The 19,097-nt window shown below is 25.7% G+C and overlaps 2 protein-coding genes and 1 long non-coding RNA gene across 4 annotated transcripts in view; 1 reads left to right on the top strand and 2 right to left on the bottom strand.

The window, feature by feature from the left end:
• CAH3 (Carbonic anhydrase 3) overlaps positions 1 to 19,097 on the bottom strand; it is a 51,198-nt gene that overhangs the window by 21,829 nt on the left and 10,272 nt on the right. The window lies entirely within an intron of this gene.
• Positions 10,547 to 10,935, bottom strand: LOC142229430 (uncharacterized). Its single transcript, XR_012720403.1, has 2 exons — positions 10,838 to 10,935; positions 10,547 to 10,780 (listed from the first exon to the last, which is right to left on the bottom strand). It is a non-coding gene; the product is annotated as an uncharacterized LOC142229430 (long non-coding RNA).
• On the top strand, positions 11,175 to 12,668 carry LOC142229429 (putative carbonic anhydrase 3). The gene is made up of 4 exons (XM_075299992.1): positions 11,175 to 11,579; positions 11,643 to 11,795; positions 11,867 to 12,102; positions 12,161 to 12,668. Exons 1-4 carry the CDS (start codon positions 11,321 to 11,323, stop codon positions 12,554 to 12,556), a joined length of 1,044 nt encoding a protein of 347 aa, XP_075156107.1. The 5' UTR covers positions 11,175 to 11,320; the 3' UTR covers positions 12,557 to 12,668.

Below are 19,097 nucleotides of genomic sequence, written 5' to 3' on the forward strand. Positions count from 1 at the left end.
GAACAAAACTTCATAGAGTACTACATGTACCACATGCAGTTTCAGAAATACAAAAAAACAGTTAGTCTCCATAATATATGTTTTGGTTTGTTATAAAGAGGGGCAAACGTTAAGGTAAGTGTGTTCACTTCAAATTTTTGAGGCGTACAATTTAAAGTGAATTTCATAAAACTTTGTATTAGATATGAGTATATACATTTATACCATAAGTTCTATTTAAGTAGCTGATGCAGATAAACGTAAAGTGTTGCATATGTATATTTATTTTTTAAGTTATAGAGTTAGGCCTATTGCTCTATATATGTAATAAGAAAATGAAATGAAAATAAATGGTTACAATGAAACTGAAACTGAAACTGAAGGTAAGTGTGTGACATACATAAATATATGAAATATGTGATATACATACATATCTATGATTAATAATAATGGAAAGTTTTGCTTCGCACATACTGAGAAATACTTGTGGTACCATGTGAAGTGAAGAGAATCCATGTTGTACTTTTTCTCAAGTACTTACATTTTTATTGTTCCTTTTTTTCGGAACACATATTGTTTCGGATAAGTACTTGGTGGTATTTGACAAGCAAGTGTTCTCTTCACTTCACTACTTGCGCTCTGAGAGAAAGACAGAGTATGTACTATATTCGACAGCGAATTGCATACATGCAGTGAATTGCATACACCATGTACCAAATTTCAGCCGGATGGGATGAAATTTGCTTCTCTTAGAGGCTCCGCAAGCCAATTCGGGGGATCGGTTTATATGGGGGCTATATATAATTATGCTCCGATGTGGACCAATTTTTGTATGGTTGTTAGACACCATATACTAACAAAATGTACCAAATTTCAACCGGATCGGATAAATTTTGCTCCTCCAAGAGGCTCCGCAAGCCAAATCTGAGCGTGGGTTTATATGGGGGCTATAGGTAAAAGTGGTCCGATATGGTCCATTTGCAATATCATCAGACACCTACATCAATAACAACTACTTGTGCCAAGTTTCAAGTCGATAGCTTGTTTCGTTCGGAAGTTAGCGTAATTTCAACAGACGGACGGACATGCTTAGATTGTCTCAGAATTTCACTTTATGGGGTCTTAGATCAATATTTCGATGTGTTACAAACGGAATGACAAAGTTAATATACCCCCATCCTATGGTGGAGGGTATAAAAACGAAACAAATTTTTCTTGTCTACTATTTTGTTAAAAATTTTCTTCTATAGAAAATTTTGCTTCTAGGAATTTTTTTCAAAATTTTTCTTCTATAGAAAATTTTGTAAAAATTTTGGTTTTATAGATAATTGTGGCAAAAATTTTTGTTCTACAGAATATTTTCGCTAAATTTCTATTCTATAGAAATGTTTTTTTTTGTTTTTAATTTTTGCTCTATAGAAAATTCTGTCAAAATTATTCTTCTATAAAAATTTTTGTCAAAATTGTTCTTTTACAAAATTTTTGATCTATATATTTTTTTCAAAATTTTTGTTCTATAGAAAATGTTGTCAACATTTTTCTTCAATAGAAAATTTTATCAATTTTTTTTATTCTATAGAAAATTTTGTCAAAATATTTCTTCTGATGATTTTTTGTCAAACTTTTGTCACTGTTGCTTAAAATTTACTGTTTAGCTTTGATAAAAATTTAACAAAAAATCACTTATCCCATCCGAAAGTATTCGATGAGAGGAGAAAAGTAATTTCTGGATTTTGCTAGACTCAAACAAAAATGAACTCTCTATTTCACTAAAGCCAATTTAACCTTATTTTAATTCATGGATTTATTTTGTTTGGATAAAGTTTCATTTACTCTAATCATTTTTTTAAGCATAAAGGTTTACTAAATTCGTATTTCTCACAATATAGTTCAAATCAAAAGAGAATACTTTAGGGATTGCCAAAAAATAGAAACATTTTCCAAACTATTTATACAGAAAATTTATTTAAAATGTTTCTCCTATATTTTTTTCAAAAGTTGTCTTCTATGGAAAATTTTGTCAGGACTTTTTTTGGAATTTGCTATAGGACGTTTTTTGTAATAATTTTTCTACTACAGAAAATGTTGGCAAAATTCGTATATCAAAAAATTTGTACAAATTTTTCTTTTAAATAAATTTTTATTAAAAATATTCTTCTAGTTTTTATTCACGTTTTTCTTCTACATAAAATTTTGTCAAAATTGTTTTTGTACACTCAAAAAAAGGAGAACCCTCATTTTCACTAAAGCCAATTTAACTTTATTTTTGTTCATGGAATTATTAGGTTTGGAGTTATTATGTGGAATTGTTATGTTTACTCTAATAATTTTTTGCGTACATTAGTTAAATGAACTAAAAACAGGAAAACATATTATAGACAAATGAAGCATAATAATAATCTAATAATTTTTTGCGTACGTTAGTTAAATGAACTAAAAACAGGAAAACATATTATAGACAAATGAAGCATAATGATATACTAAATTCGTACTTCTCACAAAACAGTTCATTATTTCCTTAAATTTGTAAATTTTACTACATATGCGTATGGCATTAAAGACATTCTTGCAATTTTGAACTCCAATTTTTTCCTTCAAACTACAAAATTTTCTTTAACAAGTAAAAAAAAAATTAATTATGTCTAATAAATTTTTTTGAATTTGTTGAAAAATATTTACATATTTTTTTGATATCGATGTGATGTCAGCGCTTGTAATACTGCTTAGTTCATATTTTCTAAAATTAAGCAAAATTTTTCATCATGATGGGTTCACTGTTTTTTCAGTGTATAGAATATTTTTCCATACTTTTGTCACTGTGACATACAATTTACTGTTGTTGATTTAATCAGTATTTTGGGTCTGTAATAATTTCCATGGTATTCGTCATTCATAATTTAAAGTATTAGTAATGTTTTATTATGACAAATCATTGTTCAACGTTAAGGCCATTGACCAATTGCGATTGACCAATTTCGCTATCGATTTTATAAGGCAGAACAGATGTTGACCGTAAATGGTAGGGATTGCAGATAGAATAAAATAAACTTTTTTTAATTTCGTTTTCGTCAGTTTCAAATTTGAAAATTAGACCTTTCGACAATTTTAAAATTTGCTCTAGTTTTCGACCTTTTAATTTTGTATATTTTATTTGTTACAAAAGTTTTGCAATTTATAAATTTTGAAAAAAAAAAACAAATCGAAAATGAAAAATTGATTTTAGCACTCAATAAAACATTAGATCACTGGTTAAGGGGGATAGTTTTACACATTCATTTACACCGCAAGGGATACTTATGTATAATGTTTAAAATAAACAATATCGTCTACAGATACCATAGAAATATTTTTAACATATTTTCCCATTTAGACCAAAATCTACTTTCCCATTTTTAAAAAAAAAATATTATGAAAAGTCGAAATGTCATTGCTTTACAAAAAGGATTAATTGTTCGAAAAGTAAATTTTCGATTTTTTATTCCATAGAATATTTAAGACCTTCAGTATTTTCAATTGAATAGAATTCCCACATGTTGAACGCATTGTTCAACAATTTTAAATAGAGAAAATATGGAAATACAGTCGAAGCCTTGTTTTACGAACGATATATTGTAAGGCCCTTTCGTTAATTAGAAAATACGTTAAATCGACCGGAAATTTTTGATGTTAACTTTTATTGAAAATGGTAGTTTTTGATATATGAGAAGAAATTCATGAGTTTTTGATAAATATTATTTAAATAAATGATTTTTTTCTTATTATTATTTTATTGCCTATATAGTCAAAATTTTATTTCTATAGAAAATTTTGTTACAATTTCATCATTTCATTTTATCAAATTTCTATAGAAAATTTTGTCAATTTTTTTTTTCTATATAGAAATTTTTGTCAAAATTTTATTTATATAGAAAATTTTGTCAAATTTTATTTTTAATTTTGTGAACATTTTATTTCTATATAGAAAATTTTGTCAACATTTTATTCTATATAGACAATTTTGTCAAAATTTTATTTCTATAGAAAATTTTGTCAAAATGTTATTTCTATAGAAAATTTTGTAAATATTTTATTTCTATAAAAAATTTTGTCAACATTTTATTCTATATAGAAAATTTTGTCAAAATTTTATTTCTATAGAAAATTTTGTCAAAATTTAAATACGTTTCAGGCCACGGTTTCGATTTAGTGACACGTTTAGAATAAATATTGATGGGAAGGAATTAAAGGAGACAGGTTCACTGAAATATTTAGGATTGCAATTACAAAGTAATCTAGCCTGGGATCAACATATACGATATGTGAAATCCAAAATTGCCCCAGCTGTAGGAATTTTGCGAAAATTTAGGAATAGATTTGACCAAAGGACTAAACTTTTGATTTACCAGGCTCTGATTCAAAGCCATTGTAACTATTTGGCTATAATTTATGCGCACAGGAAGAGTGCGGAGTTAAGGACTCTGCAAAGAATGCAGAATAAGGCATTAAAAGCAGTGGCAAATTTGCCTATAGGATACCCTACGCTTGCCCTGTATAAAGATGTTTTCCCTCTTATTTTACCAATTCACGGAACTTATAACCTTCAACTATTGTTATATGTATACAAATGTTTGCATAAAATAGGACATCATACAATTTCGTTCTTGTCCAATAGTCACAACATAAACACTCGTAATAATAATATGCTAAATGTGGTTTTATGCAGAAGTGAAACAACTAAACAAAGAATTGAATATTCTGGCAGTTTAAGATTTAATAGTTTGCCCAGTGAAATCAAGTCTGTTTCAAGTATCTCTGTTTTTAAAGTGAGAATAAAGGAATTTTTGAAAACAAACATCGATGAACTCCTAATATAATTTTAGTTCTAACCTCGAGTTTTTTTTTTTTTTTTTAAGTTAATGTATTGAATGAAAATTTAAAAATCTAAGATTATATTATATGTTGCCAACGAGCCTCTACAATGCCTTAAGGCGCTGAGGCCATACTATGAAATTTGTAAATTTATAACGTTATAAAGAAACAATAAATAAACAAAAAAAATTTTATTTCTATATAGAAAATTTTGTAAAAAAAATTTTATTTCTATATAGAAAATTTTGTAAAAAAAATTTTATTGAAAATTTTGTCAACATGTTATTTCTATAGAAAATTTGTCAAAATTTTATTTCTATATAAAATCCGTCAAAATTTTATTTCTATCGAAAATTTTGTCAAAATTTTATTTCTATTGAAAATTTTGTCAAAATTTTATTTCTATAGAAAATTTTGTCAATATTTTATTTCTATAGAAAATTTTGTCACAATTTTATTTCTATAGAAAATTTTGTCAATATTTTATTTCTATAGAAAATTTTGTCAAAATTTTATATCTATAGAAAATTTTGTCAAAATTGTATTTCTGTAGAAAATTTTGTCAAAATTTTATTTCTATAGAAAATTTTGTCAAAATTTTATTTCTATAGGAAATTTTGTCAATATTTTATTTCTATAGAAAATTTTGTCACAATTTTATTTCTATAGAAAATTTTGTCAATATTTTATTTCGATAGAAAATTTGTCAAAATTTTATTTCTATCGTAAATTTTGTCAATATTTTATTTCTATAGAAAATTTTGTCACAATTTTATTTCTATAGAAAGTTTTGTCAAAATTTTATATATATATAAGCCGGCTATCAATGTAAAACCTTTTTTCGGAGGGTTCAAGTGTGGTTTTTGTTGGGTTTAATAAACTGCCTGAATTTATTCTGATAATTGGTTGATAGTTTTGCTGCAAGTAGAGGATGCTGATGAGGAATGTGGTAATTCCGAAACGTGCGTCCATCCAACCATCTTGCAGTCTATAGGGCTTTGCCCAAATAAATTTGACAAACATTCTTTTCCTCTGTTGGTTAAGCTACTCTTGTAGTTTAGTCAATGTATGGTTTTAAGCTGAAATAAAAAACAACAACAAATTTTATATCTATAGAAAATTGTATCAAAATTTTATTCTATATAGAAAATTTTGTCAAAATGTTATTTCTATAGAAAATTTTGTCAAAATTTAATTCTATATAGAAAATTTTGTCAAAATTTTATTTCTATAGAAAATTTTGTCAACATTTTATTTCTATAGAAAATTGTTTCAAAATTTTATTCTATATAGAAAATTCTAATAAAAAATCTAAAAAATCTAATAAATTTTTTTGAATTTGTTGAAAAATATTTACATATTTTTTTGATATCGATGTGATGTCAGCGCTTGTAATACTGCTTAGTTCATATTTTCTAAAATTAAGCAAAATTTTTCATCATGATGGGTTCACTGTTTTTTCAGTGTATAGAATATTTTTCCATACTTTTGTCACTGTGACATACAATTTACTGTTGTTGATTTAATCAGTATTTTGGGTCTGTAATAATTTCCATGGTATTCGTCATTCATAATTTAAAGTATTAGTAATGTTTTATTATGACAAATCATTGTTCAACGTTAAGGCCATTGACCAATTGCGATTGACCAATTTCGCTATCGATTTTATAAGGCAGAACAGATGTTGACCGTAAATGGTAGGGATTGCAGATAGAATAAAATAAACTTTTTTTAATTTCGTTTTCGTCAGTTTCAAATTTGAAAATTAGACCTTTCGACAATTTTAAAATTTGCTCTAGTTTTCGACCTTTTAATTTTGTATATTTTATTTGTTACAAAAGTTTTGCAATTTATAAATTTTGAAAAAAAAAACAAATCGAAAATGAAAAATTGATTTTAGCACTCAATAAAACATTAGATCACTGGTTAAGGGGGATAGTTTTACACATTCATTTACACCGCAAGGGATACTTATGTATAATGTTTAAAATAAACAATATCGTCTACAGATACCATAGAAATATTTTTAACATATTTTCCCATTTAGACCAAAATCTACTTTCCCATTTTTTAAAAAAAAATATTATGAAAAGTCGAAATGTCATTGCTTTACAAAAAGGATTAATTGTTCGAAAAGTAAATTTTCGATTTTTTATTCCATAGAATATTTAAGACCTTCAGTATTTTCAATTGAATAGAATTCCCACATGTTGAACGCATTGTTCAACAATTTTAAATAGAGAAAATATGGAAATACAGTCGAAGCCTTGTTTTACGAACGATATATTGTAAGGCCCTTTCGTTAATTAGAAAATACGTTAAATCGACCGGAAATTTTTGATGTTAACTTTTATTGAAAATGGTAGTTTTTGATATATGAGAAGAAATTCATGAGTTTTTGATAAATATTATTTAAATAAATGATTTTTTTCTTATTATTATTTTATTGCCTATATAGTCAAAATTTTATTTCTATAGAAAATTTTGTTACAATTTCATCATTTCATTTTATCAAATTTCTATAGAAAATTTTGTCAATTTTTTTTTTCTATATAGAAATTTTTGTCAAAATTTTATTTATATAGAAAATTTTGTCAAATTTTATTTTTAATTTTGTGAACATTTTATTTCTATATAGAAAATTTTGTCAACATTTTATTCTATATAGACAATTTTGTCAAAATTTTATTTCTATAGAAAATTTTGTCAAAATGTTATTTCTATAGAAAATTTTGTAAATATTTTATTTCTATAAAAAATTTTGTCAACATTTTATTCTATATAGAAAATTTTGTCAAAATTTTATTTCTATAGAAAATTTTGTCAAAATTTAAATACGTTTCAGGCCACGGTTTCGATTTAGTGACACGTTTAGAATAAATGTTGATGGGAAGGAATTAAAGGAGACAGGTTCACTGAAATATTTAGGATTGCAATTACAAAGTAATCTAGCCTGGGATCAACATATACGATATGTGAAATCCAAAATTGCCCCAGCTGTAGGAATTTTGCGAAAATTTAGGAATAGATTTGACCAAAGGACTAAACTTTTGATTTACCAGGCTCTGATTCAAAGCCATTGTAACTATTTGGCTATAATTTATGCGCACAGGAAGAGTGCGGAGTTAAGGACTCTGCAAAGAATGCAGAATAAGGCATTAAAAGCAGTGGCAAATTTGCCTATAGGATACCCTACGCTTGCCCTGTATAAAGATGTTTTCCCTCTTATTTTACCAATTCACGGAACTTATAACCTTCAACTATTGTTATATGTATACAAATGTTTGCATAAAATAGGACATCATACAATTTCGTTCTTGTCCAATAGTCACAACATAAACACTCGTAATAATAATATGCTAAATGTGGTTTTATGCAGAAGTGAAACAACTAAACAAAGAATTGAATATTCTGGCAGTTTAAGATTTAATAGTTTGCCCAGTGAAATCAAGTCTGTTTCAAGTATCTCTGTTTTTAAAGTGAGAATAAAGGAATTTTTGAAAACAAACATCGATGAACTCCTAATATAATTTTAGTTCTAACCTCGAGTTTTTTTTTTTTTTTTTAAGTTAATGTATTGAATGAAAATTTAAAAATCTAAGATTATATTATATGTTGCCAACGAGCCTCTACAATGCCTTAAGGCGCTGAGGCCATACTATGAAATTTGTAAATTTATAACGTTATAAAGAAACAATAAATAAACAAAAAAAATTTTATTTCTATATAGAAAATTTTGTAAAAAAAATTTTATTGAAAATTTTGTCAACATGTTATTTCTATAGAAAATTTGTCAAAATTTTATTTCTATATAAAATCCGTCAAAATTTTATTTCTATCGAAAATTTTGTCAAAATTTTATTTCTATTGAAAATTTTGTCAAAATTTTATTTCTATAGAAAATTTTGTCAATATTTTATTTCTATAGAAAATTTTGTCACAATTTTATTTCTATAGAAAATTTTGTCAATATTTTATTTCTATAGAAAATTTTGTCAAAATTTTATATCTATAGAAAATTTTGTCAAAATTGTATTTCTGTAGAAAATTTTGTCAAAATTTTATTTCTATAGAAAATTTTGTCAAAATTTTATTTCTATAGGAAATTTTGTCAATATTTTATTTCTATAGAAAATTTTGTCACAATTTTATTTCTATAGAAAATTTTGTCAATATTTTATTTCGATAGAAAATTTGTCAAAATTTTATTTCTATCGTAAATTTTGTCAATATTTTATTTCTATAGAAAATTTTGTCACAATTTTATTTCTATAGAAAGTTTTGTCAAAATTTTATATATATATAAGCCGGCTATCAATGTAAAACCTTTTTTCGGAGGGTTCAAGTGTGGTTTTTGTTGGGTTTAATAAACTGCCTGAATTTATTCTGATAATTGGTTGATAGTTTTGCTGCAAGTGGAGGATGCTGATGAGGAATGTGGTAATTCCGAAACGTGCGTCCATCCAACCATCTTGCAGTCTATAGGGCTTTGCCCAAATAAATTTGACAAACATTCTTTTCCTCTGTTGGTTAAGCTACTCTTGTAGTTTAGTCAATGTATGGTTTTAAGCTGAAATAAAAAACAACAACAATGCTTAAAGAACAAAACCAACAATAACAAAACAAAACAAAACAAATGGAAAAAGAAGAGGAGGCACGCTCAAAATAAACCCAGCCATGTGAATTCAAATCGATGGTTTGACAGTGGCATAGGAAAAGAGATATGTTTGTTTCGAATTTATTTCGGCATAAGCCGGCTATCAATGTAAAACCTTTTTTCGGAGGGTTCAAGTGTGGTTTTTGTTGGGTTTAATAAACTGCCTGAATTTATTCTGATAATTGGTTGATAGTTTTGCTGCAAGTAGAGGATGCTGATGAGGAATGTGGTAATTCCGAAACGTGCGTCCATCCAACCATCTTGCAGTCTATAGGGCTTTGCCCAAATAAATTTGACAAACATTCTTTTCCTCTGTTGGTTAAGCTACTCTTGTAGTTTAGTCAATGTATGGTTTTAAGCTGAAATAAAAAACAACAACAAATTTTATATCTATAGAAAATTGTATCAAAATTTTATTCTATATAGAAAATTTTGTCAAAATGTTATTTCTATAGAAAATTTTGTCAAAATTTAATTCTATATAGAAAATTTTGTCAAAATTTTATTTCTATAGAAAATTTTGTCAACATTTTATTTCTATAGAAAATTGTTTCAAAATTTTATTCTATATAGAAAATTTTGTCAAAATTTTATTTCTATAGAAAATCTGTCAAAATTTAGAAAATGTTGTCAAAATTTTATTTCTATAGAAAATTTTGTCAAAATTTTATTTCTATATAGAAAATTTTGTCAAAATTTTATTTCTATATAGAAAATTTTGTCAAAATTTTATTTCTATAGAAAATTTTATTCTATATAGAAAATTTTGTCAAAATTTTATTTCTATAGAAAATTTTGTCAACATTTTATTTCTATAGAAAATTGTTTCAAAATTTTATTCTATATAGAAAATTTTGTCAAAATTTTATTCTATATAGAAAATTTTGTCAAAATTTTATTCTATATAGAAAATTTTGTCAAAATTTTATTTCTTAGAAAATGTTGTCCAAATTTTATTTCTAATGAAAAATTTGTCAAAATTTTATTTTCTACCTCTTCGATTCCTTATTGTGTGTGAAATGCATATTAAAGTTTTAGGAATACCGTACTTGATAGAACGGATTGATGTTTATCTGAAGAAATTTTATTTCGATTTATTGTTTTTATTGCACAGACGAACGCTTAGTTGCAACTATTTGTATTTCTTGTTTATTTTCATTTTCGTAAAATCGAACGTAAATTTTGTTAATCCGTTCGTTATTTAGAATACTCAATGTTAAGAATTTGGAGTTCGTTAAATTGGATTTTCGATAAATAGGTTATTCTGTTTAACGAATAACCTTGGACTGATGTATGCTGTGAAATATGAGAAAATGTGTTACGGTTCGCAAAACTAATTGAAGTAATTCTTACCAGCAATTATGATATTTCGATACATTTCTGTCATAAATTCAAAGCAAATTGTATATTTCAAAATTTTTGGTATAAAATAATTTTATTTTGAATTTTAATTTGTCACAATTGTAAATTAAACATTGGCATAACCAGCAACATTTAATTCAATGATATATAATCATAGTTTGAAGAAATACTGCATGGTATTTGGTAGGGGTGATGACAAACCCATAAAACCCCTTTAGCTACGCCTATGCCATTAAATACCAACAATCAAATGAAAAAATTGTAATCACATGATAGCAAGAAACTACCTTCCTAATTATGATTTGGGCACATTCGTAGAGTAACAGATGACACAACTGAATTCACTATGACACTGAAAAATTGCTATGCCTTGAAAATTATTTCAAATTATTTTTCTATACAAAAAATTCTCTCCTACATAATTTTTTCTAACTATCGGAAACAATTTTCAATTTTTACCTGAGATTAAATAAAATGGTTGATTGTACATTGTGTTCTATTCTGAGCTTTGGTTTTCGTTGCATTTTTAACATTATAACGGCTGCTCTGGAGAATCCTTTCATCATTTGTATGCTGAGTTTAATGATAGCCCTGGTGTTTATGTCGAATATTCATACAGCAAAAATTATTTGCAATTTTAGTAGAAATTGTAGCATAAATAATAGAAACTCATATGGAAATGGAAGTACATGCGGAAGTTTGCCACGAAATTTCGATTATGGTGCGGAGAGGGGTAAGTCATGTCATAGACGATAAGCAAAAGGGGATAATTTAAATTTTATTTTTCGAAAAAAAGGTCCCCATACATGGCTGAGCTCCAATGCAAATCAATCCCCGATAAATATAATTGAAAAAGATGTTCAGAAATTTCCTATACGAGAATTACTAACATGGAATCATTATGATGAATTGCCCAGTGTTATAACAATGGAAAATAATGGTCATACGGGTAACTCCGGAATTACGAGAAATTTATCCTTTTTTTCCTGAATTTTATTTTTGTCTCTCAATATTTTCTAGTTGTAGTCAAAGCTGCTTTTGAGGGTAATACACCTACCTTAAGCGGAGCTGATTTGTTGGCCAGTTATACCTTTGTCGAATTATGTTTTCGTTGGAGTCTCTTGAATAATGAAGGTTCTGAACATATGATTAATTATCGGCGCTATCCTATGGAATTACAAGCAATGCATCGTACTGGACAAGGGGGTCAAAATATCTCCAGTTATGATTTACTTATTTTGGCCTATTTTTTTGATGTAACGAAATGTTTTTCTAATCAAAATAGACACAAATTTTTTTATTTGTAATTTTCAGATATCCTCCCACAATCCCTATTTGGATCCCATTATACAAAATTTACATCGCATTCAACGTCCAGGAACAAAAATTGAAATTCCTCCATTCCCTTTGGCCTATTTGTGTTATCAATTTCGTACGGGTTTCTTTAGCTATGGTGGTTCCTTGACTGAGCCACCTTGCTATCAAGGTACCGAATGGTTTGTCTATCCAGAACCATTGGCCATTAGTGAACGTCAACTAAATGAGTTTCGTCAATTGTTAAGTGGTGATGGTAAGACACGAATTATGCATAACTCTAGACCCGTCCAGAATATCAATGAGAGTCGTATAGTCAATCTCAATCAATATAATCCTTTGGGTGCTTGCGATTTACTAGCTCCTCAAGAATCGGAAATTTCAATAATAGAATAATTACCTGCTCTTATACCTATATATTTTATTTTTATATAGTTTTTGTTTTCTAATTTCTCTATACTTGATTAGAATCCATAATATATATTTTCTATAGACATTGACTCTAAAACATTTTGTTTAATTTATTGGGAAAAACGTTTATACAAGCATCCAGGAGATAGAAAACAGCCACTAAGAATCAATCAAATTTTGTCAACATTTTATTTCTATAGAAAATTTTGACAAAATTTTATTCGTATAGAAAATTTTCTCAAAATTTTATTTTTTCTGTAGCAAATTTTCCCAAAAATTTATTTCTATAGAAAATTGTTCTCTATAAATTAAAAAAAATTATATAGATTTTTTTTAATTTTATTTCTATTGAAAATTTTGCCAAATTTTTTTATAGAAAATTTTGTCAAAATTTTATTTTTGTAGAAAATTTTGTCAAAATTTTATTTCTATGGAAAATTTTGTTAAAATTTTATTTCTGTAGAAAATTTTCTCAATATTTTATTTTTATGGAAAATTTTCTCAATATTTTATTTCTATAGAAAATGTTGTCAAAATGTTATTTCTATAGAAAATTTTGTCAAAATTTTATTTCATTCTTTTTGTTTTGTTATTGTTGGTTTTGTTCTTTAAGCATTGTTGTTGTTTTTATTGCAGCTTAAAACTATACATTGACTAAACTACAAGTGTAGCTTAACGAACAGAGGAAAAGAATGTTTGTCAAATTTATTTGGGCAAAACCCTATAGACTGCATGATGGTTGGATGGACGCACGTTTCGGAATTACCACATTCCTCATCAGCATCCTCTACTTGCAGCAAAACTATCAACCAATTATCAGAATAAATTCAGGCAGGTCTTACATTCTTTTCCTCTGTTGGTTAAGCTACACTTGTAGTTTAGTCAATGTATGGTTTTAAGCTGCAATAAAAACAACAAATTTTATTTCTATAGAAAATTTCGTCAAAATTTTACTTTTATAGAAAATGTTGTCAAAACTTTATTTCTATAAAAAATTTTGTCAAAATTTTATTTCTATAGAAAATTTTGTCAAAATTTGATTTCTATAGAAAAATTTGTCAAAATTTGATTTCTATAGAAAATTTTGTCAAATTTTGATTTCTATAGAAACTTTTGTCAAAATTTTATTTCTATAGAAAATTTTGTTAAAATTTGATTTCTATAGAAAATTTTGTCAAAATTTAATTTCTATAGAAAAATTTGTAAAATTATTTCTATAGAAAATTTTGTAAAAATTTTATTTCTATAGAAAATTTTGTAAAAATTTTATTTTTATAGAAAATTTTGGTAAAATTTTATTTCTATAGAAAATTTCATCAAAATTTTATTTCTTTAGAAAATGTTGTCAAAATCTTATTATTTTGTAAAAATTTTATTTCTATAAAAAATTTTGTCAAAATTTATTTCTATAGAAAATTTTATTTCTATAGAAAATTTTGTAAAAATTTTATTTCTATAGAAAATTTTGTAAACATTTTATTACTATAGAAATTTTTGTCAAAATTTTATTACTATAGAAATTTTTGTCAAAATTTTATTTCTCTTGAAAATTTTGTAAAAATTTTATTTCTATAGAAAATTTTGTTAAAATTTTATTTCTATAGAAAACTTTGTTAAAATTTTATTTCTATAGAAAATTTCGTCAAAATTTTATTTCTTTAGAAAATGTTGTCAAAATCTTATTTCTCTAGACAATTTTGCCAAAATTTTATTTCTGTAGAAAATTTTGTCACAATTTTATTACTATCGAAATTTTTGTCAAAATTTTATATTTTTCTTATTTGTAGATACGGCTTTTAATCGGGAAACATTTTGGAAGTTACTTTGGAGTCATGTACTTTTTTCATTTGTACCATTTTAGAACATTTTATCAAAATTTTTTCTCTATAGAAAATTTTGTAAAAATTTTATTTGTCTTGAAAATTTTGTCAAAATTTGATTTCTTTAGAAAATTTTGTTAAAATTTCTATAGAAAATTTTGTCAAAATTTTATTTTTATAGAAAATTTTGTCAAAATCTTATTTCTATAGAAAATTTTGTCAAAAGTTTATTTCTATAGAAAATTTTGTCAAAATTTTATTTCTATAGAAAAATTTATAAAAATTTTATTTCTAAGAAAATTTTATTTCTATAGAAAATTTTGTCAAAATTTTATTTCTATAGAACATTTTGTCAAAATTTTATTTCTATAGAAAATTTTATAAAAATTTTATTTCTATAGATAATTTTGTAAAAATTTTATTTCTATAGAAAATTTTGTCAAAATTTGATTTCTATACAGAATACTGTCAACATTTTATTTCTAAGAAAATTTTGTCAACATTTTATATCTATAGAAAATTTTGTCAAAATGTTATTTCTATAGAAAATTTTGTCAAAATTTTATTTCTATAGAAAATTTTGTAAAAATTTTATTTTTTTTTTTTATTTCTTTGTAAAATGTTGTCAAAATCGTATTTCTCTAGAAAATTTTGCCAAAATTTTATTTCTATAGAAAATTTCTATAGAAAATTTTGTCACAATTTTATTACTATCGAAATTTTTGTCAACATTTTATATTTTTCTTATTTCTAGATACGACTTTTAATCGGCAAACATTTTGGAAGATACTTTCGAGTTATGTACTTTTTTCATTTGTACCATTTTAGAAAGGGATCTAAGGCAAACAAGTACAGTGGTATTAAGCTGAAAAACCGATAGGATTTATTCGTGTAAGAATTCTTCTTTACCATTAAGAAAACACATTTGCACAAAATGGTAATTGAAGTGGTCATATGCTGTACAAACAATCCAATTATATTCGCGTGATTTTCCGATCACACCGTATAGAATAAATTCTATACTTTACTTGATATCCAAGAGATTTTGGCTCCCAATAGTCTACAAAAAAATTAAAAATTGCAATTGATTTAATTGTTTATTTCATTTCGCATAACAATGGTCTGGAGATAGACAATCACCCTTTTACGTAAAGAGCAATACAAAAAAGTGAAAAGCAACAAATATTATATATCACATGCTTTTAGTAATTGATTCTGCTACTTTCTCTATAGGCGGAAAAAGAGTCAATCAATATGAATTGCAATTTTTCATTTTGTTTTCGTTTTTTTAGGAGTACTTTGAAGGAATTGATCGAGTTTAATTTATTTGCAAAACATTTATTGGTCCCGCAATGAAGACAATTGTTATGTCTATTCAATCGCACATCCATCCATCAGTTTTATAACAATTAATTATTTTATAGATCTACAATTACCATTAAATTTTTGTTGACCATCAATATGAGTGACCAGCACCATTTATGTGATCTTCTACTCAGTCAAGTACTTTGTTTGTTCCCCCACTCTCATGAAATGTTGACGTCTGTTGGGTTCTTATATACAGCATATCAGATACTTATCGTTAGACTTGTTAAAACAATTGTTCAATGTTTTTTCAATAATTTTTGAGTAGATGGAAAATTTTGCTGTACTAGTTATAATTTCGACGAGACTGATGCACTGATATAGTTTTTGACTTTTGGAACGAATCAAATTATGAAAAGGGGAAAATTTAATAAATATTTCTGAACCCAATTGATATGATAAAGGTAAAATTTTTAAAGAATCTAATGTAAGAAAGAGCTAAAGTGGGGCGTAGCCGACTATATGATATCCTAATCAGTGAAATATAACATTGATGAAATATTTTTTTTATTTTCTAAATAAAAATAAAAATAAAAATAAAAATAAAGATTTGTTACCTGCATAGTAAAAACTATTACAAATTTTTCCCAATTAAAATCTTAAATTTTCTTCGACTTTTTGAAAATTGGTCCAAAGTCCTCCCATTTATTTTTCGATATCTCGTCGGGGAGGGGGCCTCCTCGCTGCCCGACTGTTTTTAAAGTATATTGAAAAAAGTCCGATTTACTTAAAATTTACAGGGAATGTGGGCGAAGGGGAGTAAGTGAATATATCGGGGTCGCTATTTTTATTTTCGGACCATAAAGAGGTGTGCCAAAAATTCTGAGTATCGGCCCATGTTTTGGTATAGCCCCCATATAGACCGATCTCCCGATTTTACTTCTTGGGCTTCTAGAATCCGCAGTTTTTATTCAATTTACCGGAAATTCGAAATCTAGAGGTATTTTAGAACCATAAAGAGGTGAACCAAAAACGGTGAGCATCGGTCCATGTTTTGGTATGGTCCCCATATAAACCAACCTCCCGATCTGGGTTCTTGGGCTTATAGAAACCGTAGTTTTTATCCAATTTGTCTGAAATTGGAAATCTAGAGGTATCTTAGGACCGTAAAGAGGTGTACCGAAAATGGTGAGTATCGGTCCATGTTTTGGTATAGCCCCCATATAGACCGATTTCCCGATTTTACTTCTAGAATCCAAAGTTTTTATCCAATTTGCCTGAAATTGGAAATCCAGAGGTATTTTCTGGCCATAAAGAGATGTGCCGAAAACGGTGAGTATCGCTTGGGTTTCTAGAAACGATTTAACTCCTTGGGTTTCTAGAAACCGTAGTTTTTATCCGATTTCTCTGAAATTGCAAATATTCTGGTATTTTAGGCTCACAAAAACGTGTATCGGATTAAGTTTTTATCGGTCCATTTGGTAATGACTCCATATAGACCGATTTCACTTCTTGAGGGTATAGAAGACGCACCGATCATGAAAATTGCTTGAAACTCAATGTAAAATTTCCAGATTTTTTTCTCGGGTGAATATCTACAGATTTAAGATTTCAAATCATGACGTTATTTTATAATTTTCTTGATCACTTACAAAAGATGTTAATGATTCCTCTAAAACTCAAACAAAAATGGTTCTTACAAATCCAGAATCTTACATAGTCTTCATAGGTAAAATCTATAAATTTATCTTCGGGAATTTTTTTACAAAATGTTCTATAGAAATAAAATTTTGACAAAATTTTCTATAGAAATAACATTTTGACAAAATTTTCTATAGAAATAAAATTTTGACAAAATTTTCTATAGAAATAAAATTTTGACAAAATTTTCTATAGAAATAAAATTTTGACAAAATTTTCTATAGAAATAAAATTTTGACTAAATTTTCTATAGAAATAAAATTTTGATAAAATTTTCTATAGAAATAAAATTTTGACAAAATTTTGTATAGAAATCAAATTTTGACAAAATTTTCTATAGAAATAAAATTTTGACAAAATTTTCTGTAGAAATAAAATTTTGACAAAATTTTCTATAGAAATAAAATTTTGACAAAATTTTCTATAGAAATAAAATGTTGACAATATTTTGTATAGAAATCAAATTTTGATAAAATTTTCTTTAAATTAAAATTTTGACAAAATTTTAAATAGAAATAAAATATTGACAAAATTTTCTATAGAAATAAAATTTTGACAAAATTTTCTATAGAAATAAAATTTTGACAAAATTTTCTATAGAAATAAAATTTTGACAAAATTTTCTATAGAAATAAAATGTTGACAAAATTTTCCATAGAAATAAAATTTTGATAACATTTTCTATAGAAATAAAATTTTGACAACATTTTCTGTAGAAATAAAATTTTGACAAAATTTTCTATAGAAATAAAATTTTGACAAAATTTTCTATAGAAATAAAATTTTGATAAAATTTTCTATAGAAATAAAATTTTGATAAAATTTTCTATAGAAATAAAATTTTGACAAAATTTTCTATAGAAATAAAATTTTGACAAAATTTTCTATAGAAATAAAATGTTGACAATATTTTGTATAGAATCAAACTTTGACAAAATTTTCTTTAAATTAAAATTTTGACAAAATTTTAAATAGAAATAAAATATTGACAAAATTGTCTATAGAAATAAAATTTTGACAAAATTTTCTATAGAAATAAAATTTTGACAAAATTTTCTATAGAAATAAAATTTTGACAAAATATTCTATAGAAATAATATTTTGACAAATTTTTAAATAGAAATAAAATGTTAACAAAATTTTCAATAGAAATAAAACTTTAACAAAATTTTCAATTTTTTGACATTGAAATAAAATTTTGACAAAATTTGCTATAGAAATAATATTTTGACAAAATTTTAAATAGAAATAAAATTTAAAAAAAAATGTCAATAGAAATAAAATATTGACAACATTTTCTATAGAAATGTTTTGAAAGTTTTCCGATTTTCTTGAAATGTGCAAGGAAGGTAGAGTGTAGTTCCTGTATGGGAACTAGCTACTTCATTTTTTAACAGTTGCACTGGAAGGGAAGCCCCTTCTTGCTTAACTTTTTTAAGAAAAAAGCTTTAATTTACATTTATTGACAGACAAAATGGAGGTGTACGTCCGGATAGGTATCTTCCACGTACACGATATTTAAAAGAATTTTATTATGATAATTATTTTAAGAAGTTATTTAAGTTTAAATGTTTTATTAAGAAAATAACGTCGACCGAAAAATTTACGATTTGCGATTCCAAATTTTACGATTTGCGAATCCAATTTTTTCCCATTCAAAAATAATATTTTGCTTTTGAAACATGTATGAGGGAAAATCT

The sequence above is a fragment of the Haematobia irritans genome, chromosome 3 (genome assembly GCF_050003625.1).
Source record: "Haematobia irritans isolate KBUSLIRL chromosome 3, ASM5000362v1, whole genome shotgun sequence".
Classification (NCBI taxonomy): Eukaryota; Metazoa; Arthropoda; class Insecta; order Diptera; family Muscidae; genus Haematobia; species Haematobia irritans.